Source organism: Ictalurus furcatus, chromosome 2, assembly GCF_023375685.1.
Source record: "Ictalurus furcatus strain D&B chromosome 2, Billie_1.0, whole genome shotgun sequence".
In the NCBI taxonomy this organism is placed as follows: Eukaryota; Metazoa; Chordata; class Actinopteri; order Siluriformes; family Ictaluridae; genus Ictalurus; species Ictalurus furcatus.
Window position 1 is genome coordinate 16,346,744 of NC_071256.1, and position 26,801 is coordinate 16,373,544.

General features: G+C 36.9%; 3 gene segments (V, D, J or C); all 3 read left to right on the forward strand.

Moving 5' to 3' along the window:
- Positions 1-277: 277 nt before the first annotated feature.
- Positions 278-1,502, forward strand: LOC128623576 (Ig heavy chain V region 914-like). The segment is given in 2 exon segments: positions 278-929; positions 1,023-1,502. Coding segments are annotated over 2 exon segments (441 nt in total).
- A 5,356-nt stretch (positions 1,503-6,858) lies between these two features.
- Positions 6,859-7,306, forward strand: LOC128616955 (Ig heavy chain V region 914-like). The segment is given in 2 exon segments: positions 6,859-6,904; positions 6,990-7,306. Coding segments are annotated over 2 exon segments (363 nt in total).
- A 1,494-nt stretch (positions 7,307-8,800) lies between these two features.
- LOC128623606 (immunoglobulin heavy variable 4-38-2-like) lies at positions 8,801-9,371 on the forward strand. The segment is given in 2 exon segments: positions 8,801-8,874; positions 8,958-9,371. Coding segments are annotated over 2 exon segments (363 nt in total).
- Positions 9,372-26,801: the final 17,430 nt, after the last annotated feature.

Sequence of the window (26,801 nt, forward strand, 5' to 3'; positions counted from 1 at the left end):
GGGTGATGTTACCAACATAACAGCTCATCCTTTGTTCCTCTTATACCACAGCAGCGTGCACATGATTGCAATGTTTTATTGATTAAAGAATGACACATCATGCTTATTATTTATTATCATTTATAATTACATTTATTGTTGTGGCGCATTCAAAAGATAAGTTCATGTTATTAGCTACATCATAATAGCTATAAACAGCCGTTCTCTAAATGCAAACTCCTCTGTCGTGAACACTTTCCAGTGGCAGAAAACTTTGTTAATTTTTTTCCCTCTGAATGTTATAAAATGTAGACACTGGAGACTCCTTCCATAAATGTTAAATAAACATCGCCTTACATTTACTGTGTCAACAATTACCCACATATTTAAAATCGGTGGTCAATTTAAACGGAGCACTGCCATACACATTCCTGTATACAAGTCATTACAACAGAAACAATACTGTATTTGAATGCGCTAATTAATATAAACTTAAAATTAATCAACAAATCAAAATTGAAGATTCAGTGCAGTGGTATGAAGTCATTAAGTTGTAGTTCACCTGGTGATTTTTTATACTGTGAAGAACCAGCTACAATCATTTAAAAATATCCCAAGTAAGTACAAATAACAATTTTGTGTGTGTGTGTGTGTGTGTGTGTGTGTGTAATATTATTGAAACTAGTAGCTGGTAAAGAAAAATTTTCTTTTATTAAAAAGCCACATATCACCCATAAGATGAATCTCATCCCCATGATTTAAACATGTTTTAAATACATTCTCCTCCCATCATCACCGCATATTCAAATATAAGTGTCAGGGCTGGACATCACTCTATTTATGAGATGTGATGGTCTCTGTTAAACTTTGGAGAACAGAGAAGATCCCAGTACAAACAACACACACCATGTTCTCTACATCTCTACTGCTCCTGCTGGCAGCTGCTTCCTGTGAGTGCTTTATCAAATTCATTCATTTACTACAATATAAATAAATGTGCAGCATATATTGTGTGAGATATCACCATGTGTTTTCCTCCACAGATGTGCATGGTGAGGAACTGACTCAGCCTGCTTCCATGACAGTCCAGCCAGGCCAGAGTCTCTCCATCAACTGCAAGGTTTCATATTCAGTTACAAGCTATACTACAGCTTGGATCCGACAACCTGCAGGAAAAGCTCTGGAGTGGATTGGATACATCAGTAGTGGTGGTAGTACAGCTTACAGTGACAAACTGAAAAATAAGTTCAGCATCTCCAGAGACACTGCTACTAACACAATAACAATTCGAGGACAGAATCTGCAAACTGAAGACACAGCTGTGTATTACTGCGCAAGAGACACAGTGACACAGAATAGTGGATTCTCCTTACAGAAACTTTAAAACATGTTAGAGACATCCCCTCAATGTAAGTAAACCATCTCAGTCAAACTTTTACATTCTTCCAATGGAATGAAGTTGTAATAGCTTGTGTCATTTTTAAACAAACAGTAGTCATTTTTAAAATAAAATACATTCTTCAAAGACTGCTGATTTTGAACCATTATTCATCTCTACATTGTATAGCATATTTAATAAACTGGAATAAATGTTTAACCAGTGAACTATAATGTGAGGAATAATACAATTTATACAGGTACAATATTTCAAATAACTAAAGGAGGCAGCAGAGCTCAACAAACACAGTGGTAGGGAAAAAAAGCCCCTGGAAGTAGAAATTCCAACACTGTAATAGGTGTGGCATTCTCAAGTGCAGGGAAAACGTTTATCCCAAATTCAGTAAATCCAACTACGCCACCCAGGGGGAGAACCAGGGAAATACCCACAAATAAAGGCACACATAAGTTTCACCAATCGGGGCAAGGAAAATGAGTGTGATACATTAGTACGAATATAAGAATCATATTTTATTATGACACTTCAGCATCATTTAAACTTGACATGAAAATATAAAATCGCTTTCCCATGAAGCACAACAAAGGTTTTAAAACTAAGAACTTCTCCAGGCCCAGGCTTGGCAGGGACAAGGCAGGCCAGCTACAACTCTGGAGGTCATCCAAACCCACTGCAAGTCACACCAAAATCATCAAACACTACCTACACCATAAGGAAGTTGTTGTGTTGGCACACTGAGCACACTGTGAAGCACACACCACCGAATAAATGCAGCTAGCCTCCCCTGTCCCACCAAGACTCACTGGCTCCTGGAGAGAAAGAAGATATCGATTAACCCAAGGTTACACAAAAACTAAACAACAAACAAAGAAAGAAATATTACAGACACTGTGGTGTGGTGGCTATAACACCCAGGCCCACTAACACTACCACACGAAAAAGAGGCAGTTGACAGCACCTAAGCAGATCCAGAATTATGGTAAACAGTACAAATGAAAAGTATAGCTACTATAACATGGAGACAATAAGGCATAGCATACACCCTCTCAGTAGTAAAGTGGTTAAGTGGAACAACAAACCTGAAACAGGTTTGAAGCTAAGAACACTAATTTTACCACTCTCAGACTACTCACTCTTACTATGTGTGGTTACAAAACAAACCAGACATACATCCAAAACTAAAGAAAAGCAAAACAATACATAAAACGAAGAAAATGACCGTTAAACAAAAACCAGGTAAAGCAAAACAACTGTTGAAGCAAAACAGCGGTGGCGTCACATGTAGCGTCTTCGGCTAGGGGTTTGTCTTAGAGAAGACTTAACTCAACTCCCCACTCTCACCTTAACACAAAGATCACAGTATCAACCTAAATCTACCAAGTTCCAATGTGAAAAAGGGAGAGGTGCACTTACCATTAGATTGAACAAACACCAGACGCGAAATTGTATAATTACTCACAGGTACCGCGGCTCGACATACATATACATATCATTCAGCCACCGGCTAAATGTTGCGATCACTGAACGCGATCTCCGGCGCCAATTCATCTCAATGCATGCGCCACCAGCGCCTCTCGAAGACTATAAAAACAAACAAATTAGCCTTGAGGTGTTCACCTCATTACGCCGTGAACAAAGCCTGAACGTCCCTGAACGGAAGTCGGAACCGGAAATGCCAGGGGAGCGAGGGACTCAGAATCACCAAGACACCTATATGCTTACCAAAATAAGGGTTCTTAAATAATCGGGTAGCTCTCATCCTATTGGTCTGCCAAAACCATATCCCAAGCAGAGCCAATAGGATAGCCAAATCACTTACCCTACCACATAGGCATCCCAGTCCCAATACACACCTCTAGTCTCAACCAGATTTCCTGCAAGATTCCTAAAACAACAAACCTCCTATTTGTATTAGTAACTGTTCAGAACACATTATCAGTTCATTCCAAATAATATATTTATATCCCTACATCCCTAGTCCTCACACAAAACTTCACCATATCAACAACGCATTTCCTTATAAAACTGCAGAAAGTGTTCTTGAGACTACTCTTTTTAAAGCAAAGGGTCGTCAAACTAAATATTGACTTTGTTTCATTTATTACTGTTTATTACTGCACTTTATAGCATTTTTTTAAATGTAGAAACATTTAATTTCTTTATTTTTTGAAGCCATATTTGCTCTACAACATTTCTTTTCATGTGCAAAAGTATTTTGCACAGTACTGTAAAATATGATAATTAATAATTGCAAGAAACAGCACTACCCCAGGTCCATCATCCCTACAGCAGTACAACATAATGTAGCACTGCTAGCTATTTTGCATAATCAACCTACACATTATTATTATTTGTTGCTCACCCCTCTATTGTTAAATGTGCAATAATTCATCCATCCATTCATCCATCCTCTATACCACTTATCCTTTTCAGGGTCACGGGGAACCTGAAGCCTATCCCAGGGAGCATCGGGAACAAGGCGGGGTACACCCTGGACAGGGTGCCAATCCATCGAAGGGCACAATCACATACACACACCCATTCATACACTACAGACACTTTGGAAATGCCAATCAGCCTACCATGCATGTCTTTGGACTGGGGAGGAAACTGGAGTACCCAGAGGAAACCCCCGCAGCGCAGGGAGAACATGCAAACTCTGCACACACAGTGCCACGGTGGGAATCGAACCCCCAACCCTGGAGGTGTGTGGTGAACGTGCTAACCACTAAGCCACTGTGCGCCCCCTAATTATGTTCTATAACATGTAAAACAGGTACATGAAAGGAGTATTCTAAAAGCGACTCATGTAAACACCTTAATCACATTATTATCTTACTCAGAGTAAGGTCAATAATTAGATTACTGCTGACCATGTAAACGTAGTCACAGTGACACAGAGTATTGGATTCAGGAATAATACAGCATGTTCCCAGCAGCGTGTTGTGTTTAACACACAATCTGATTTCAGATTTTGAGTTTTATTTTTTATTTTATTTTTTTATGCAGAAGGAGGCAGCAGAGTTCAACAAATAAGATGCTAAAAAGTGAATGCACAAACTGCATTCTCATGAGACTCATTCAGTATCACTCATTATCAGACATATCTGGATTTTTTTTCTCTTTCACTATTTGTATAGTTTATTACCTCCAAATAATGTATGTAGCATTTTGAATTGCAAAATAACAGAAAAATATATTATATTCTCCTTTATCCCTCTATCACCAGCAGGATGATTTGAAACCTCTGCTGGATTTGAGTGTTTGATTAATTGATTAAATGAATATTTTCATTTCTTCAGCAGTTGTGAAATGTTAAAGCCTTTAGTCATTACAAGTGACCATGCAGATGAAACCTGGAGAAACTTTATTCTAGTCTCTATGGAGTCTAATGAATGATACATTATATAACAAGGTCTTAATGGCATAATAAGAACAATTTGGGGCAAACTATTTAACACACACACACACACACACACACACACTTAAAGGTGGAAGGACAACTGCATTCCTGAAAAGCTGATAAGGAAGAAATTAACAAATGGTGTGAGAAAAAGTAATGCAATCACTTCTTGATTTGCAAATAAACTGATTTGTAAAATACAGATGCAATCAAAATTATTAAACCCCCATTACAAGAATATTTAGTACTCTGTAGAGCACCCTTTTTCTGTTATGACCTGCTGCAAACAAGGTGCATAGCTTCAGGCAGCGGTCCTGAGGAACCTTAGCCCATTCCTCTTGAGCAATGGCCTCCAGTTCAGTAATATTCTTGGGTTTGTGTGCTGCAAACGCCTTCTTCAAATTCCACCAGAGATTTTCTGTGGGATTCAAGGTGACTTTGAAGGCCCTGTTGAATTTTCCAGGTCTTCTTCTGCAACCAAGCCTTGACGGAATTTGAGGTATGCTTGGGATCATTGTCCTGTTGGAAGGTCCAATGACGCCCAAGCTTCAGCTTCCTCACAGATGGCATGATGTTTTCTCCTAGGATTTTCTGATACTTCAATGAATCCATCTTGCCTTCCACACGCTGCAGGTTTCCAGTGCCAGAGGATGAAAAGCAGCCTCAGACCATCATCAAGCCACCACCATGCTGGACTGTGGATAGAGTGTTTGTTGTTCATTCTTCTTCCTCCAGATATACCACTGATCGATCATGCCAAAAAAATCCAGTTTTGTTTCATCGTTCCACAGAAAAGAATCCCTAAACTTCTGTGGTTTATTTATATGATTTTGAGACGACTTTTGTTGTGCCTTTGGCTCAGTAACGGTGTACGTCTTGGAGTTCTGGCATGGAAACCTTCTGCGTTTAGTATGCTCCTTACTGTGCTCACTGAAACCTCAGTGCCTGTTACCATCAAGTCTTGCTGCAGGTCTTTTGCAGTCACTCGAGGGTTTTTCACAACCTGCCGTCTCAGAAATCTGGTTGCAGCCATTAATAGCTTCCTTTTTCTGCCCCATCGAGGTATTTCATGCATTTTCTGCTCCTAGCCAGTTCATATGTTCCAGTTCAAGCACACCTGGTGCAACTTGATTAGTTGATTAGAACACCTGTTTTGCATATTTGGGCTGTTGTGAGGGATTCTATTCAGTTCAAATTGAATAATTTTGAAACTGGAGAAATCATTATAAGTTGCATTTTCAGTTGAATTTGGGGAAACTACATGAAGCATTCGTTATGTTGAACTATGTCAATTGCTTTTGTTTGATTTGTTCATTACAAACAGCTGAAAATCTGTAAATTTTCACAATAAACCTGATTTGCAATGGGGGTTGAATAATTTTCATTGCAAACTGTATATCTCAGAATGGACTTGCTTCAGACAAAATTTTAATTTACATTATTTCATTTAACTCTATTCTAATAATATTTAAAGCAGTTAAAACATCTGACGACTCTGATAATAAGTACTATAAGCAACCTCTTTTGCTGGATGGAGAGATTTGCTCTTTGTGGTTTCTCATCAGCAACTTTGTGTGTGTGTGTGTGTGTGTGTGTGTGTGTGTGTGTGTGTGTGTGTGTGTGTGTGTGTGAGAGAGAGAGAGAGAGAGAGAGAGACAAAATTGTAAGATGTTTCTTTAATTATTAATAAATTGCCAAATAATTTCTCAACATGCAGTGGCATAAGAGGAACAACAAACTGCAGGACATAAAGTTATAAGAAAATAATCACCTTGGGTGTAGTAAAAGCCACTTCATACCACCTCTTCATTGATTAATTTTAATGAAGAACTCCATGTCTTCATTACATACTATGTTTATATTCTAGTATTTTGACTTAATATAATACTGAAACACCTGATAGTGCATCAGAAGAACCATTAACAACTTTCTTAAGATTCTTGTTCATTAAAACATTAAGTCAAACAGAATCCATCAAATTTCCCCTAAGATATGGAGTGTCTCTATGCAAATGTCCTTCCCTGTTATATATTTAAGAAATGAAGACCAAGAGCTTGTACTTATTCTGTTTCAACACACCATGATCTCTACATCTCTACTGCTGCTGCTGCTGGCAGCCGTACACTGTAAGCGTTTTTACATTTGACATATAGTTTTGGTTACTTATGGCTTTTTTGCTTTTATAACATTAAAATAACTTTTCTTTAACAGGTGTTCACTGTGTTGACCTGATCCAGACCGGATCCACACAATTAACCCCTGGTCAGTCAATGACTCTGACCAGTAAAGTGTCTGGATATTCATTAACTGATAGCAGCTACTGTACAGCCTGGATACGACAACCTGCAGGAAAAGCTCTGGAGTGGATAGGACGTATATGTAGTAGCGGTGGCACTGGCTACAGTGAGAAACTGAAAAGCAGGTTTCAGATTTCCAGAGACACGTCCAGCAGCACAGTAACATTAACAGGACAGAACATGCAGACTGAAGACACAGCTGTGTATTACTGCGCTCGTTACCCACAGTGAGATAGATCAACAACATCCATGTGTAATAACACCTTATACAAAGGCCTGTTAGTCCACAAGTACAACACTTATCTATTCAAGTCTAACTATAAAGTCTAATCAGACAAATGACAACAAAGAGTTTAAAGTTATTTTTAAACGTTTATAATGTAGATTTTAAACCATATTTCTAATATAATAATGCTACATCTCTAACATTGCTGCACATTATATACACCATTATAATTACATAACTTACAAGAACTTGTTATACTGTGGTATCTTTACCTAACAATAATCACCTCAACAAATTAGAATTTGTGTGATTATGTGTGAGAAAGTGTGAGAGCATTTTTTCATGATTTTTAAGAGAGGTATAATTTTTCTGTGATCACGAGCCCAATATCCTCAAGCATAGATAATAATTATCATGCTAAATTTCAAACACTTCAATCTCTACTGCTCCTGCTGGCTAGTTGCTTCTGGTGAGTGCTTTATCAAATTAATTAATTTACTACAATAGTAATAAATGTGCAGCATATATTGTGTGAGATATCACCATGTGTTTTCCTCCACAGATGTGCATGGTGTTGAAGTAAGTACAGATATCACAGTCAATAAAGTTCACAAGCGTCTCTTAGCATCAGTGTTACTTTTAAGATAAAACTATTTAACACCAATATGCAAGCTGAATAAATAATCTAAATTCAGTCAGTCAGTCATCTTCAGTAATTGATTTTTTTCTGGTGGTGACTCTATTAAATCTCTAATATATATTAAAAACAAAAAGGACACAACCATTAATATCAGTTATAACACAGCTCTGTAGAATTTTCAGTACTGATTAATCGTGCAAATCACAGATTTATATTAATGAGCTCGTTCCTAACATTGTAATGGATCAACGACATCACACCACCCTGAGGCTAAAACAAACCAGTTTAAAATAGTGAAATAGTCAGTTAATGTGTATAGTCACATTTACACATGAAGAGAAAATGAAAATAAAGTCACATGTGTTAATAATGTATATTGGTTCAGATATGTAGGATTGCATCAAATTTACTCTGATAAGCAGTGTCTCACGACCGGCTCAAAGCCGTGACAAATGAAAGGAGGACATAGTAAAGTCGGTTGCAAAAATAAACATTCATTAACATAAAAAGAAAAAATATATATATATAAAACAAGGAATCAACACAGTCATCTGTAATGTTTATCTGGTGCAAGGATGTTGTGTATCAAACATAGAAAACTAAATACTTACAAAAACAAGCTAAACTACAAAACAAACAACAGCCAAAATACAAACACAAAGCAACCAGGAACAAGCTCCATTCACACTAACACAGCCTAAGCTTTTATAGAGGGAAGAACAGTGGACATGGTTCTCTTGATGAGCCTCCTAGTCACACCGACTGACCGGCTGTAGCAGAAAGAGTAGAAGACCCATCACAAGTGTCTCTATGCAAATGTCCTTCCCTGTTATATATTTAAGCAGTGAAGACCAAGAGCTTTTACTTATTCTGCTTCAACACACACCATGATCTCTACATCCCTACTGCTGTTGCTGCTGGCAGCTGTACACTGTAAGTGTTTTTACACTTGACATAAATATGGCTTTTGGGCACATTTTCCTTTTACAGCATTAAAATGATCATTTCTTTAACAGGTGTTCACTGTGTTCAGCTGATTCAACCTGGAACAATGATTTTATCCCTGGGTCAGTCAATGACTCTGACCTGTAAAGTGTCTGGATATTCAGTAAGTGATGGCAGCTACTGGACACACTGGATACGACAACCTGCAGGAAAAGCTCTGGAGTATATCGGACAAATATCCGGTAGTGGTAGCACTTACTACAGTGAGAAACTGAAAAGCAGGTTTCAGGTTTCCAGAGACACGTCCAGCAGCACAGTAACATTAACAGGGCAGAACATGCAGACTGAAGACACAGCTGTGTATTACTGCGCTCGTGAACCACAGTGAGACGGATCAACAACATCCCTGTACAAAAACACCCAGTACAGAAAAGTGATATATTAGCAAAAGCAATACCATAGCAATTAGGGCTGCACAATTAATCAGATATCGATCGCGATTGCGATTTTCACTGCCCATGGTTAAATGAACATGATTGACTGCGATATTGACATTTAAAGTTCATCCTCCGCTCATAGAAAACTCCGTTGTTTTCTCCACTCAAATCAAGTACTTCCTACACTTACAGCCAATCACATACAGCGGCACAAGGCTGATGTCATTTTGTAATGCCAAAACCCGGAAATGGTATTAGCATTTTAGCGCTCGAGCTGCTAGTTTCTCTGCGAGCTCCAGCGCTTGTGCGAGGGGAAATCATGACACTAGCTAGCTCAATGCTAAGTGGCACTACAGAGGTTGTCTGGGACATTAAACATCATCACGCCGAATGGGAAAAAACTTTGCAGATAAACTCAGGGCTCTACAGTGCGACCATTTCTCTCACATTTGCGACTGAAGTACTTTGTGCGACTGTGACTAAATATTTATTCGCACCGGTGTGAGTGACCTGTTCGGAGTTGTATAATACAATCCGAATAAAAACTACAGGAAGTCCAAAATGCATCTACACCGAGCAACAGTTACTTTCACACTGCTTTTCATCTCGTCAGTCAACCGAACAAGTGTGGAAATACTGCAGAGAAGTCATTTTGATGACGAGTAACACTGCACATCTGCTTCTGTCAACTCTCCAATCTCACAACCGCCATCTTTTATTGATCACGCAAAATGACCTGAACTTTCACTTGCTCGTGTAAACACAGCATTGGGAGGAGTAAATTAATAATAATGCTAACGCTACAAGATGGATTTAATTCAAAATTCTTTATTAAAAAAGTCCTCACCAATCATAATCAAGACTAGTAACTGTTCAGAAGGAGTACGCTGCTGCGCTCCTCCATGCTCTTCACTAACTCAAATACATAGCGTATTCACTTCATTTAAACTTAAGGTTGCCAGATATCACTAGAAAAGTCAGCAACAGTTTCCATGTTTTCATTTAATACCCCCAAAAACACAATATTTTCAGCAGACATGGCAACACTGTACTGGGGAACCGATCTAAAATTAACAACTGATAAACAAACAGAAAACTAATAAAATGTAAAGACAGAAAATGTGCTTAGTTATTAATAAATAATTGTATATAAAAATAGATATTATAATAAATTCATAAAATATAACTAAAATGAGAAATGAAATAATGTGTAATTACTATGTGTTGCATTTAATATCAATTTGACATTATGCTTAGTTTGCTATCTCCTTATGAAGGATATTAACCTTTCCTATTATATTAACCAATAATCCTAATATGGATCATGCTTGTGTTAATCTAGTTTTAATTAGGACTCTATATTGTTTAAGATATTTAAAAATAAATATTTTATGATAGTTTATGCTTGTATCAATTACCCAACAGTATTTCTCATTGCTTTTATTTTAACTCAATTAACAGTGAGCAAAGATCTTACATTTAACTGTTTATGACAGAGCTCCTGATTAAAGCTTAAATAAAAAAAGATTGGTATCTGGATCGGTTTCGGTCGTAAAAATCCTGATTGGAGCATCCCTAATGAACACCATTAAACTAAAGCGCTTTGCCTCTGACAGGTAAGTGAACTCACCCAATCACATGCTATGTGAGATTATTCAGATATATACACAATATACATAGAGCTGTTCGAGAACTGACTCCAGCCCAGAACCATGACAGTGGAAAATGTCTAATAGTGTAGCTTTAAATATATTTAAGAGGCATTTTGGCTTACACATATTGACTTACCTTTAAATCTAAAACCGTATGGCGTCTTCTTGCTTTGCCATTGCAGATTGCCGTGCTGAATTCATACATGTGCAGACGTCACATGCTACAGTCTCGCGTGATCTCGTGAGATTACACCACCAGGTCCTGAAGTCCCAGACATCTGGACACCGGCGTATCTTGTTGAATTCACTTTTATTCGTCCCACAGACAACCTCAACATCTATTCAGAGTTCAAAGAGAGCAAAACGTCGTCATACAGGATTTATCTTCTCAACAAACCTCTCTCAGTCAAACTCAACATCGACTCACTGTCAACTGTAACTCAAAACATGTTAATAAGATACAAAAAGTACAAATAACAAATATCATTATACTGCATTCTATGACATTCAATTATATTATTAATAACAATTAGCTTTTTAACTTTGTACATATTAACATGAAATATATTTCATATTGATGCAAATTTATCAACTGGCACATAACAAAAAAATATATACATTCAATTGAAAAAAAGATTACACAAGCGCCAACAGCAATCATGAAAAAGGACCTATATCACAACAACCTAATACAGTGAACTTGACTAAAATCATACATTTACTGAACATGGTAATGGGAGTACAAAACACATGCACATACCTATTCAGAGTTCCAAGAGAGCAAAACGTTGTCATACAGGATTTATCTCCTCAACAAACCTAATATGAGAAAATAACATAAGCGTGTACCTCAATAAGAAGATAAAATGGCAACAGCTAGCACACACGCGACAAATGAGTTTCACAAACTCATTTTACAAGTAAAATACACAGCAAAAACGACACAATCCGTCTATCCTAATAATACTATAAATGATTAAACAGGGTTGTGCACTTGAAAGGACTTAAAATTCAAACTTTATAATCGCGCTGGCTTAAGTATATACCTCTCTCAGTCAAACTCAACGCCAACCGACGAGAAACCGGAAATGACGCGATACATTGGCTATCGATTAGCAAAGAGCACTATAACACAAATAAAGTACTCCCAACACCAAGAGCAGCAAACTATTAAATAACCGCGAAGGATTTCGGCGAAATTGATACACTTTACAGAACAACACATGCCATAAAAAAAACACAAATAAAAAAAAATATATATTTCCTATATCTGTTACACAAGCACCAAATTGAGTTCTCTTTAGTGGCTTATTATGCTTGGATGGTCAAATAAATACACACAAATCATGTCAAAAAGCTGGTCTGGCTGAGTATTCATGCTAACACAGTTATGTCTTAAGTGAATGTAAACAGCTGGGAAAGAAATCGTATGTGTGTCACTATATTGGATCTGTGCATTAGGTGTTAAAGTGACAGCAGTCTAATAAACCTGCTGTTATCTTTTATTCCTTACTGAATATGTCCCTTAGCACCTCTGCTTCTGTTGTATTTTAGCTAACGGTCCAGGTATTCATGTCTTTTATCAGAAATGTGCAACAGCAGTTTATTTTCAATACAGGACCTAGTTTATGTTCTTTTATGCCTTGAAGTCTGTGTAAACGTAACCATCTCTAACTGCTCGTTAATACAAATTAAGCGTCTCTGTTCTCACAGACGACAATGATTCACCATCGAAAGGTATTAGAGGGATAAAGTACTTCTGCACATGCTACTGTAGGAAAATAATTAACTTTAAAGTGGTAACAGTGACACTGCTTCAAGTGAGGATACATCACATCACCCTGCCCTTGATTATTTTCCTATAACAGCAGGTAAAGGTCTGTGTAAACTTAAGAATCTCTAACTGCTCATTAATACACATTCAGCTTCTCTCTCCTCACAGACTGCAATGATTCACCATCATCTCACTCACATTAAACAACTGAAAGATAATTTCTCTTTAACACTGTCATAGTATTATTATATTTCATTGCACTACTCTGCAAAGGTAATAATAAATAACTCTAAATGTTATACATTATACAGTCATTCCCAAAGCTTTAACAACAGTGATGATTTGTGACCTGCATTGTTTCTGGAACTACATTCAGTTTGTGTTGGATAACCTGGATTAGACACACAGCTGAAAAATGATACTTTCTGAAAGGACTGGACACGATTGTGTTGTTCATAAAACAGAAAACTTCATGTTCTTCTGGGTGTTACAGTGATACACAGTGATGTACTAAAAGGACATGATATCTAATGAGTAAAGAGCAGTTATGGACTTGACAGCATGAAACACAGCTGTTACTTTGCTCTAGCAACAGTCATTCAATATTAGTATTATTATTTATTACATGTAGCTAAACATTTTAATGAATTTTCATACTTTTTTTTTTTTTACTTTACCACCGATCTTTGTGCTTTCTTGTATTTCAGTTTCCTGCAGTCAGACACTGAGTCTGATTCAGTGATCATCAAACCTGATCAGTCTCATAAACTGACCTGTACAGCCTCTGGGGTTAACTTTGGTGGCTATTACATGGCTTGGATCAGACAGGCACCTGGAAAAGGGCGGTAATTTGTTGCAACTACCCACGGCAGTAGCAAGCATTACTCCAGTGCAGTTAATGGCCAATCTCCACAATCACAATCTCCAGAGACAAAGAACTGAAAGGTTTTGACCTTTTACTGTATTATCATACTGACCAAAAAAAAGACTATTCTTATTCAACACTTCATCAGTTTGCAGGAACATTAACATTTTTGGGCACAACAATAGTTGCCTTATACCACCCCCTCCCAAAAAAGATTATTAAAAAATGAAATAATCCCATAAGTATGTGAATGCTATTGCTGTGACTTTGATAGAATTCAAATCATTACTTACAAAAAAGAGTATACTTTTTAAAATGAGAACTTTAAGGATTTAGCTTTAAATAAGTATTTGTTGCAGTGGCCAATTCACCAAATATGGCTTAAAGACGTAAATACTGGCTCTCTTTTTCTCAGTGATAAGCAGGTGTCAGAAACGGAAAGTTGTGCAGCACCACCTTGTGTACAGTGGTATTTCTGGATTTTCAATAAGCGCTATCTACTGTCAGGGAGTGAATTTACACTTTCATTCAACACTTTGCAGCATTTAACACCTAGGTGTAAACATACATTAAAAAAAAAAACAAAAAAAACAAAAAAAAAAACGCTGCAAAAAAAGGCCCGGTGTAAACAGGCCCATTGAAGATGCAAGTAAGTAGCAAGTTGAATGTTGAGCTGCTGGTGTCTTTGGTGTCTGAAGGCTGAGAGCTTTATGATATACGTCACAATGACTACAAGAATGTTGGTAAAAGGGAGTTGTTGTGGCAATGAATAACGAGACAGGTATAAATGGAGGTCGGAGCCAGCTCCAAATGGAAGGGTCAGCTCCAAATGGGCTGTACAAACCCCCAGAGGACCTTGATTGTTTGCTGTAATGTTTGTCATGTAAATTAAGCTGTCAGGTTCTAACAGTTAAATGGGTTAACTTGCAGTTTTTAAATTTTAAATATTGACACACTGAACCCAGATGATGTAGAATCAACAAAAGGAGTGTATTTTATTTGTAAAATGATGTTTTATAAAAGTGCTTTCTTTGTATCCACCAGGTTACGCTGGTAAGGGAGATGAGGCGAGCTCCAGGACATTTACATCGAAGCATTTTACCCAGGATTATGCAGTCTCTCATGCATGCAATCCAGCTGTGCTAATGAGTAATGCCACTGTGTATGCAGAGAAAATGCATGGTAACTTTTATCACTATGGACTGTACATATATGTAAAATTATGTTTTTATTTCTGAGTAACTTGTACATATTTTGTAGATTTAGTTGAGAAGGAATAGTTCACCTAAAAACAAAATCACTGAGTAATAAAAAATTGTTGGTTATAATGTTGTAACACATGCACCTCACTGAGTACAGTTATATCTCGTTTTAAGTTTGTTTCCATCTTGAAACTGTTGAAATTTAAAACAAATATTTAATATTAGACAATTATTGTATAAACTTCAATCTTCAAATAGAATGGCATTGGGAAAAAAGTGTTGATATTTAGTTTTAAAAATAGTGTTTTTGTCATCATTTATCACCGCACACGTTTTCAACCTAAATTCTGCCCATTTCTGAAATCCCACCTTTTTGCATTATAAGTGGACCTGCTGCTAAATATACATATAGGCCCTATATATATATATATATATATATATATATATATATATATATATATATATATATATATATATATATATATATAAAATAAATATTACCGTATGGCGTGCCATACAGATAAACCTGATGCTATTCTAGAAAATTGATCAACACCTCCTGAACCTACTGAGAGTTCTGAAAATATATTCTAATCAAATTACATGATTTATTTGCTGGTTTGTTCCTTTAAGAATTTGTCTGCACAGTTTTGTGAATGAAAATGTTTGAAGAAATGCTGTACTATAGAAAGACCACCATAATAAATGTTAAATACATAACCCATACTGCATGCAAATCTCCCCACCCTCAGACAGATATAAATACACTGCAAGTACACAGCAGTCTCTGTGTTTGGTCGAGTACAGCAGAGGAATCATGAGCTGGCCTCTTCTTCTTCTGATATCCTTTGTGCTCTGTGAGTAAACACGTCTCTCCACACCTTACTCACCTTTTTATATGCTCAGTATTTCAGTGTCAGTTGAAGTGAAGTGTGTTTAATACCTTCTGTGTGTTTTACCATTCTCCTCTTCTCAGATGTGCATGGCATCAGTCTGACCTCATCTCCTGCTGAGGTTAAACCTCCCGGAGCCTCAGTGAAGTTGTCCTGTCAGATTTCTGGCTATGCCCTCACTAGCTACGGCACAAGCTGGATCAGACAGTCTCCAGGAAAAGGCTTGGAGTGGATCGGGATCACATGGGGTGGTGGAGGCATAGCCTCTGGAGCTTCCTTTAAAACTCGCTTCAGCATCTCCAGAGACACGAGCAACAATGTGCTTTACTTAGATATAAACAGCCTGGTGCCAGAAGACATGGCTGTTTATTATTGTCCAAAGACACACAGCTGTACATCTCAGTGAGAGGACTATACAAAAATTAAACCTCACATGTGTGAAGGTTCTTTTGAGTTAATTTAAATGGTACAATTTAAGGAAGACCATCACATCGTATATACATAAAGAAATATTACATGATTACAGACAAGATGAAAGCACAATAAATATTATTTAAAAAAAAAAAAAAAACATTTTCCTAGTAGAACAAATTAGTTTCCATGTTTCACAGTCAAATTTACCTTAATGTTCGAGTTGCACTGTATATATTTGTATTTTGTATATTTATATATCTGCACCCATGTTAGAAATTATGAACATTGTGCTTTTCATTGTTCTTTAAGTCCTCTGAGAGGCGCTCTTTCTGTACTTACACAACATCTATTCAACAAGTTGAGGTTAAAATGACTGAGAGATTAAAAGGACTGAGAGAGGACTGATGTCCTCGTAAGATTTCCATCAAAGTCATAAAATCTATTTGCAACATTGTTTAAACCTAAGACATTGGTTTTATTTTTACGTTGAATGTTGTGGAACATTCATAAGACAAGTTATTTCCTTCTGAATTGAGAATTTAACAGCACTGTGTTTGTAAAGTCTTTTATTTGTACGTTAGTCTGTAAATTGAATAATACCTTCATTCTAAAACCTTTAACTGCACAACATTGACCAACCTGATCTCATTCAAATGTGTATGAATTTGAAAGAACAGAAACAATGTGGTGGGAGTTAGCTTGATTTTGAAAAAAAAAATGAAGTTGTAAGAAAAGTATAAACTAGAGGCGTGCATCAGGATGAGCGTCAGCAATAATAAAGTCACAGGAACATGTGGTCAGATATGAAGATTGTAGGACCCACTGTGTATTCGGTGATCATGCAATGCTGCATGAAATGTTTGCTGCTACATACTTGTTAGTGTCACTGTGGTTTAAAGGTCTTTTATGTTTATATTCTGGGGGAAAAGAACCAAATTAGTTTGTTAGAAAATATCACAATCTGGTCCAAAAAAAAAAACAAAAAAAAAAACACACACACACACACATGGAAATGGGCAGGAGAGGAATTAAAAAACAGTCTCTCTCTCTCTCTCTCTCTCTCTCTCTCTCTCTCTCTCTCTCTCACACACACACACACACACACACATACACACACACACACACATACACACACACACACACACAGCTCTAATATGAATGCTAATCGCCCCTAATCCTATAATTTTGGCTTTTATAAAATCCTCAAGCATGGATAATGATTATCAACCTAAATTTAATGTCTAAACCTTGTTATGAGTTTCTCAATATGTTTAATTCCCTTTATTATTTTTATACAAATAATAGAAATTAGAAATTGGTAAAGAAATTTCTGTCACAGAAAAGATTTGTTTCATTAAAAAGCCAGATATTCTCCATCAGATAAATCTCCTCAACCATGTTTAAAACATGTTTTAAATACATTCTACTCCCATCATCACCGGATATGCAAATACAAGCATCAGGGTTGGAATCACTCTATTTATGAGATGTGATGGACTATGTTAAACTTTGGAGAACAGAGAAGATCCCAATACAATCAACACACACCATGTTCTCTACATCTCTACTGCTCCTGCTGGCAACTGCTTCCTGTGAGTGTTTTATCAAATTCATTCATTTACTAAAATAACAATAAATGTGCAGCATATATATATATATATATATATATATATATATATATATATATATATATATATATATATGCACTGAATATGAAACTGAATATGAAACCTTGCAGTTGATGGAGAGACTCTGGCCTGGCTGGACTGTCATGGAAGCAGGCTGAGTCAGTTCCTCTCCATGCACATCTGAGGAGGAAAACACATGGCGTATATATATATATATATATATATATATATATATATATATATATACGCCATGTGTTTTCCTCCTCAGATGTGCATGGAGAGGAACTGACTCAGCCTGCTTCCATGACAGTCCAGCCAGGCCAGAGTCTCTCCATCAACTGCAAGGTTTCATATTCAGTTACCAGCTATAGTACAGCTTGGATCCGACAACCTGCAGGAAAAGCTCTGGAGTGGATTGGATATATCAGTTACAATGGGGGTACAGATTACACTGACAAACTGAAGAATAAGTTCAGCATCTCCAGAGACACTGCTACTAACACAATAACAATTCGAGGACAGAATCTGCAAACTGAAGACACAGCTGTCTATTACTGCGCAAGATACACAGTGACACAGAATAGTGGATTCTCCTCACAAAAACTTTGAGGTATGTTAGAGATCCTCTCAATGTAACTAATAAACCATCTCAGTCATACTTTTACTTTATTCCATTGGAATGAAGATTCAACTTCAGCTTGTGTCATTTCAAACACAAAAATAGTAATATCCATCAAATAATTGCATAAAAAATTATGGTTAGTGGTCATTTTGAATGTTTATTATTTTCTTCATTTTACAGAATATTTAATGAACAGTTAAAATAAATATGTATTTGGTGGATTTAGGAATAAAACAGCATGTCTCCAACAGTTTGACAGTTTGTTGTGTTTAACACAATCTGTTTTCACAGGTTGAGGTCCAATACTTTCAGAACATAGTAGGAGGCAACAGAGCTCAACAAATAAATTGAGGGGTAAAAGGGGTAAAAGGGGTAAAAAATTCCAGTTTTGTCAGCATAGTGTGTGAATTGTGGCTCTGGCAGTTCTTCAACAAATAAACTAAGAGGCTTCCCAGTCCCAATAAACACCTCTAGTCTCAACCAGATTTCCTGCAAGATTTCTAAAAACAAACAAAAACATCCTCCTATTTGTATTAGTATCTGTTCAGAACACATTATCAGTTCATTCAACAATACTACACGTTCTATTTATTTATTTTTTTTTAAAAAAGCCATTAAATAATTGTGTAAATTGTACAGGAACTAAAACATGTTAGAATGAGCGTCTCTCTGTAAACCTTGCAGCTTGAACTACTGTCAGAGCCGCTATTATATAAATGTAGCACCTTCTGACCACAGCACCTACTATTTTATTAAGAAATGTTCATTTTGGATGATAAACTATTTATTTGTTGTTGTTTTTTTATGCATTGTGTTCATAGCATCTTCACAAAATATAGTAGTTGATGATGTATTTTATGCAGACCCTTCACTCATGTCTCTTACATTAGGGAGATGTGTGTGTGTGTGTGTGTGTGTGTAGTGAGGAGAAGGAGAGCAGCTGAGTAGTTTATATCACTTTAGCTTTATACCATAAACAGCTAATCCGTCATTAATAATATGCCATTCCATTGCAGAGCTTTTGAGCAGGTTGTTGAATCTGAGCTGTGTAAAGTGGATGTTGGTATCAGTGATAGAAGCTCCACACACTCAGCTCAGTACAAAACACACATCTGCAAGAAGAGAAACAAAGTGTAAATGTTGTTCACCTATAGAGGGCAGTAGCTCACTTCTACTGAGGTAAAACTCATGAAACATTTAAAGGAAACATTTTCTGAAATGAGAAAAGACACAGGTATTATCTCTCAGAATTAGGGGCGGAAGCATCCTCTAAATAACAACAGCAATAACATACACAACACATCAATTCAGACAGCTTATGTAAATATAAAAGACAACATGAAATTTTGAATGAAAGTGTTCAGGTGCCAATTAAAACATTCTGAGGTTATTTATTCATTGTGTAAATTATGTTAATTAATAATTAACAAGCATTGATAAAGTGAAGGAAATTAATAAATAATAAGAAATTTGAAGGTTACTTGCATGTACACCAACTATTAAAAACAACCACTAAGCTGAATTGGCAAACTGTAAAATGTGACATCGCTCTCATCCTTGGCACATGCAAAATCAGCCTGTGGAGGTTCATATTATAGACCTGACTCTACTGGTTAAAAGGAAGTCTATGCAAATCCATCCTGTTATTATTTGCTCTGCATAAAAAGCATCTTGTTGCTCAGCTAAAGCTCATATCATCAAACTGAATTACAGAACTTCCATCACAGAGTTTGATTATAGGGCTAAGCGTCCTTCTGCAGTGCATTTTTATACTCATGTTAACACGAGGTATCTGAGACTTCTTTATATGTTTACCACTGAGTGTATGATTTAATCCATTAATAATTATTTTTGATTGTTTTATCTGGCAGGTTTTTGCAGTGCTGAGATCAGACTGGACCAGTCTCCTGCGGTGGTAAAGAGACCTGGAGAACTGTGAAGATCTTGTGTAAAATAAATGGCTTTGATATGACAAGCAGCTACATACACTGGATCCGACAGAAAACAGGGAAAGCTCTGGAATGGGTTGGTAGGATGAATGCTGGCAAAAATCAAGTAATATATGCAGAGTCTGTAAAGAACCAATTCACACTAACTGTGACTGGAGCTGAGGAAACTGTACTAAAACCACACACATATTTTCCACACAGCATTTTACTGAACAAGTCATTACTGTTGTCATTTATGTAAATGATGAATATAATCTCCTCTTACTGTGGTTAATAAACTGCTCAATTACAATTCTTTATATTACAAACCAGAGACAAATGAATGTGTATTATACTCTGTAATGTTTTCTTGAAGGTGATGTGTTACTGCTACATTCAGACTCTCTAAAGGCCAGGTGATGTCATTTCTGATCACACATAATGTCTGTATCTGTTTATTGTGCGTTTGACTTTAACAGCTTTAGTGAGTTTTATATTCCAGTTCTCTAAATTACTCTGATAAATTGCATCTAAATCTCCCCATCTGCAGACATGACAGTGCACAGAAGTTGTCACTTTTGTTACTAGGAAAGTATGTTTACTCAATGCAGTCCTGCATTTTTAAAACATCCTGGATGTGACTCTACATTCACACCCATTAACACCCAAGGGCAATTTACATTAGCCAACCTACCCGCATATTTTTGAACCTGGAAGATACAGAGAGAACATGAAAAAACTCCACACAGACAATAACCTGAGCTCAGGATCGAATTGGGGACCTTGGAGCTATTTGCCATCGATGCTACCCACTGCCGAACAATTATCCAAATCAAACTGTTTCATTTCAGTTGGTAAATCCAAGCTGTTCTATAGTTATCCTGAATAACCATATAATCACAACAACTATGCAAACTCTGCAACAAAATACAGAAAAATACCTAATTTGACAGATGCATTTGTTTCACATAAGGATTTAGTTTGTTTTGGTTTAACAAAAGTTATTAAACAAAGCCAAGTATAATATAAAACATGAAAGCTTTATACATCCACATACACACGTTTAGCCTCTAGAGGGGAAGTTATACATGCTTAAAAAGATAATAATAAAATAAAAAACACAAAATATGGAGATTGTGACTGTTTGAAACAACTAGACATTGAAAAATCATGTTACATCTACAACACATTTTTAATACCAAAAATATACCACAAACTTAAATTTCATTCCAAGAGTGAACAAAAGAACATCCATAATCTCAAGGCTTGGACAGAAAAATATTTTATGTAACTATATTTTTGCCTCACTAATATCAAATTACCTACATTTTCCCTCCCATATACAACTCATATTGCTGTAATTGATGATGTTTTATTTGAATATCAGAATATTTTTTATAGTAACTCCTCTAGGGGCTGGACATGCAAACGAGACTTTCCCTTTATAAGCACAGACTCCAGCTGCATTATTTCCACTTAGTTTAGACTTTTTCGGGAACAGCCATGCAACCACAAATCATTAACTGTTTTATTTTGACATTATTGACCATAACCCGTGAGTAACAGCTTATTTGTGCATGTATCACTAATATAAATTGTGTAATTCTGTAAGACTATAAAATGATTAAATGTATTTGGCAGTTTGCGGATGTCAGACACTAACCGAGTCTGAGCCGGTGGTCATTAAACCTGGAGGATCTCATCAACTCACCTGTACCTACTCTGGGATTAGTGATAGTGATGCAGCTATATCGTGGATTAGACAGGCTCAAGGAAAAGGCCTTGAGTGGATCTCATTCATTTCTGCTCCGAGTGGTAGTACTAAACAATACTCTCAGTCTGTTCAGGGAAGATTCACCATCTCCAGAGACAACAGCAAGAAGCAGGTGTATCTGCACATGACCAGCCTGAAGACTGAAGACACAGCTGTGTATTACTGTGCTCGGACAACACACTGACACAAACGGCTGCAATGCTGTACAAAAACATCACATTCACTTACAACTTCATTTATTTTAAGTGAAGCTCGAGTATCCACACCAGAGTCACACGTTCTGTCTAATTCACAGAGTTAAATAAATCCACAGAGCTTCATACTGTGTGTATAAAATGTTCAACAGCTATTTCAAACTGATGTTTTTAATGTCATTCAGATGAACATGAGGGTGTGTGCTGTTCAGATGGATTCTGGGATTAGTAAATTTACCAGTTACGTTTGGTACAGCCCAGACTGTAGATTCATGCAGCCCATCAGTGATAGTGATGTCAGGTGATTGCACAGAGTGACACGCCCCTAAACCTGATCTCTGTACCACTCTTCAGTAGTGACTGAGAAGGTGGATGTGAAACTGACCTCATCAACATGAAATCAGCAATTCCTCTCTGTATCAGTCAAAGCCTGAAAAAAGTGCAGACTATACCAGAATGAAAATGATTTGACTGCATGGGGCATTTTCTGTTGCACAGTTTGATTATAATTTTAAATGTAGAAGGGCCCAACTGTGGCAACTTGGCAGTGCTGGGGCTTGAACCCCTGACCTTCTGACCAGTAACCCAGAGCCTTAAGCCACCACTGCCACTCAGGTTAATGCTACTATTGTTGTAAACATACTGAGTAATAGAAGCTCCAGACACTCTACAGGTGATGGTTAAAGTCGCTCCTGGCTTTATAACCACTCAGTCTGGCTGGAGGAGCTCAGTAGCACAGAACACATCTGTGAAAAGAGAAAAAGAAAAGGTTCACATGTGGAACTGAAAGGATCAGATGAAGTAATAAAGCATAAATCCAAACACTCACAGGGGGCGAGAGCCAGCAGCAGCAGTGGAGCTGAAGCAAACATGTTTGTGTTGAAGGAGGACTAATGAAAACCGTTTTGTGTCAGAGGGCTCTGACAAGATTGCGGCAGCACATAAAATCCACTATCCACCCGTTTTTCGGTTTTCCCTACCATACCCTACCCTTCATTTTCATACATAATGCACACACACCCACTACATTACTGCATCCTTCCCCGATATCCCACAATAAAAACACGCAGACACCAGATACCAGTAAATGTTTATTGTACTTAGCTGCACGTCGTGTTGTGTTTGTAGCTGTCTGTGTATGTTGCGTCTTAATCCAGAATACCGGAAGCAAATAGCAAGCCCTGGAAGTCATCCAGAAAGCCAGATATAACTGAATTCCCACGTTGCGCCTCTGCGATTGTTCCAGTAACTGAACCGCCTTAACTGTTTGTTTGGGGGGGGGCTGTGGAATACAAAACCCAAATTAACTCCTATATAAAAGTGAAGGGAAATATATATATATATATATATATATATATATATATATATATATATATATATATATATATATAAATAACGAATATTGATACATTTGTATATATGAAGATTATGTTATTATAGATATTGTGATTTATGGAAACTTATTGTTGTAATACTTACCTCTGGAAGAACATGGAGGGGTCCATGTGGGTGGAGCTTCCAGATTAAAAGCCAGGCCTGTTGATTTGTGTAAAGTGGGTTGTGGTTTGGATTTTGTAGTTGCTGTGTTAGTATATGGTGTATTTACCTTTCTGTGGAAGGCGTTACCATCCAAGTGCTGTAGTGTATATGTTTTTGTATAGTTTTCCCCCCATTTTGTCTATTTTTTGGGTGGGCCTTCATGTAGATGTACATATTTTGGTGCACATTTGGTGGACTGTAAATATGAGCACGGTCATTAAAACACCTTTGCACAAAAGTGCTATTGTGGCCTTGCCATCAATTTTCTTGTGCGGGACAATTTTTCCATCACGCCTCATCACACGCTTCCTCTCTAGATAAGCACGGTGCCAATGTTACAAGAGGAGATGGAGATTTGCATAAATATTACGGAGAAGCAGTGTTGAGACTAGCTCTACAGCTGTTAATCACAGTCACATCCTATTTTGTCTCTATTTAACATCAAATTAATTATCATATTAAATGTATTTGTTAGTTACTAATAATATTAATCTTTTGTGTTAAACGATTTATATTCATAGAAAATAATTTCTTATTATGATTGTAGTGAAAATTAGACTGAATCTTCGCCATAATACTTTGCATAAAAACCATCCTTATAGGCTGTATAGGCTACAGTAGAGAATTTCATGAAGACAGATTATTCTCGTATGTATTGCTGGAAATCTTGGCCACTTCAACTTGCACTGGCCCTGCTAACTCACAAACTTAAACTATGAACTTTATTAAGCAATCTGACCTGTATTTTTAGAGAAATAACATAGCAGAACTCATGTAGACTGGATTCAGAAGAAGGAGGTTTATTTAACAGTCAGTAAGACAGCATATAAACCTGAGCTGGGCCCAGGGGGTACACACCACACGAAAAATATAATATGCACCAAAGTACAATCATTTTCAATGTTTCTTATATACAATCCAGGCATACGTGTTCCTTTGGGTGTGTCCTTTATCCTAATTTGGCACTCCTGTTCCAATTACATAGTTCCCTTCTTTTTCAAGTTTATTAGTTACTGCAGCTGTCCTGTATCTGCCCTCTAACTCACGCAGACGTCATCAATGGCTTCGTCATAGCACTAAACCTCCTATATGTTTTCTCCTTTTGCTGAGTCATGAGTGTGTGAGGTCCTTCCTTATGTATTCCTATGCGATGGCCTCCCTCTCTTCTCTGCTGTGTTCTGGGTGGTGTTTTATATATGTTTCATTTGTTTAATGTCTTTTAATGTTATCCTTGCATCTAAATGTACGATCCAAAACCATCAACCCTGGTTCTTCTAGGCAGAACCCTGGACAGTGAATAGAAAAACTATGTTTCCCCAAGATAGTATGTAAAACCCATTGTTGTTAAAAAGTAATTATTTTCATTTGTTTTTATTAAGTAAATTTTCTCCTGTTGAAAACACATTTCTATGTGTGTGTATGAGTGTGTGGGCATGTCTATTTTGCATATGCATGGACCTTTCCTATCCACACATGCAGACTTGCTCCACTCGGGTCTCCATGACACTGAATTTCATCAGTTATTTTAACATGTAAGAGGAGGATTTAAGTCCTATATTTGTATTCTAATATTTTCTACATAATTTAATCTAATATAATTTAACAACAGTATAAGTTTTCTGGTAAATGTAAAATGGTTATGTTTTATTTTATAGATATAGAAGGGGGGCTATTCCATATTTGCCACTCTCAAAGTGAAATATTGCAGTGTTTTCCAAACAGCATGTAGTTAAAACTTTATTGGTGATGTTAAAACTGGGCTTGGTTTGAGCAAGGCCCTTAACCCTCTTTGCTCCAGGGGCGCTGTATCATGGCTGACCCAAACTTCTGTACATGCTGGGGTAAAATAATTTCACTGTGCTGTAATGTATATGTGACCAATAAAGACTATCATTAAACAGTGATTATTGATTACCTTAATCCGACTAAAGTCATACTCGAAGTAAACACATGTTGTGGATAAAAAATGTCATAAAATAAACATAAGGGAGACCTAGCATCCAGCAAAGGGGAGAGGAAGGACTGACGACGGGCACCTAGACACATAGAAGCGGGATTAGGCGGACAGTGACAAATTGGAATTACACTTTAAAGATCTTTAAGAGCAGTAGTAGTCAAAAAAGTCAAAAAGAGGTATACGAGCTGAGCTGAGGAGGGCTAACACACACACACACACACACACACGCTTGTACAGTCAAGGGCGGGCAAGTAGACACAACATACACACACACTCTCTCTTTCTCATACACACACATGAATAACTTTAATAATATCTTATAGTAATAGAGAAACTCTCTATAAAAAAACAGAATAGTAGGATATGCAGGACAGTAGAACTGTAATGATATTAAGAAGTTGGAAGTACAGTAAACCGCTTTTTAAGTAGTATAAATACATATAAAATAAGAAATATAGTGCAAATATGAAAATAAATTATAAACTAGAAATACAGGAAAATGTAAACTTACTCATGACTCAAATGGTGAGGGTTCTTGTCTCGCAAGGAAGGCCTTAATTTTAAGAAAGAACCATGAGGAGCCATTTATAAGGGTGGCTGAGTCAAGCTGCCCCCCCCCCCCACCCCCGCGAGATAACAGTAAGACCAAGGTCACTCTAGATTGTTTAGTCTTGTCCACTTTCTATTTTACGGGTTATTCAAACTCTCTGGTTTCCCTAGGTAAATGAAAAATGAAGTTTCTGATGCCCTAGGTAACGGAAAACTCTGGTTTCTGATTCCCTGTGTAATTCAAAACTCTGGGTTTTTATTTTCTGGGTTATTAGAAATGCCTGGGTTCTGATTTTATGTGTAAATTAAAACCCCTGGTTTCAATTCTATGTGTAAGTGAAATAGCCCTTTTCTGGAACATAAGAGTAAGGTAAATGAGCTCTTTTTTAACCCTATTGGTAGTGAGATCATAGTCTTCTTGAAACATCTGGGTTATTTAGTGTGTAAATACAGTATAAATACTGGAGCTTAAGCGCAGGGTATTGGG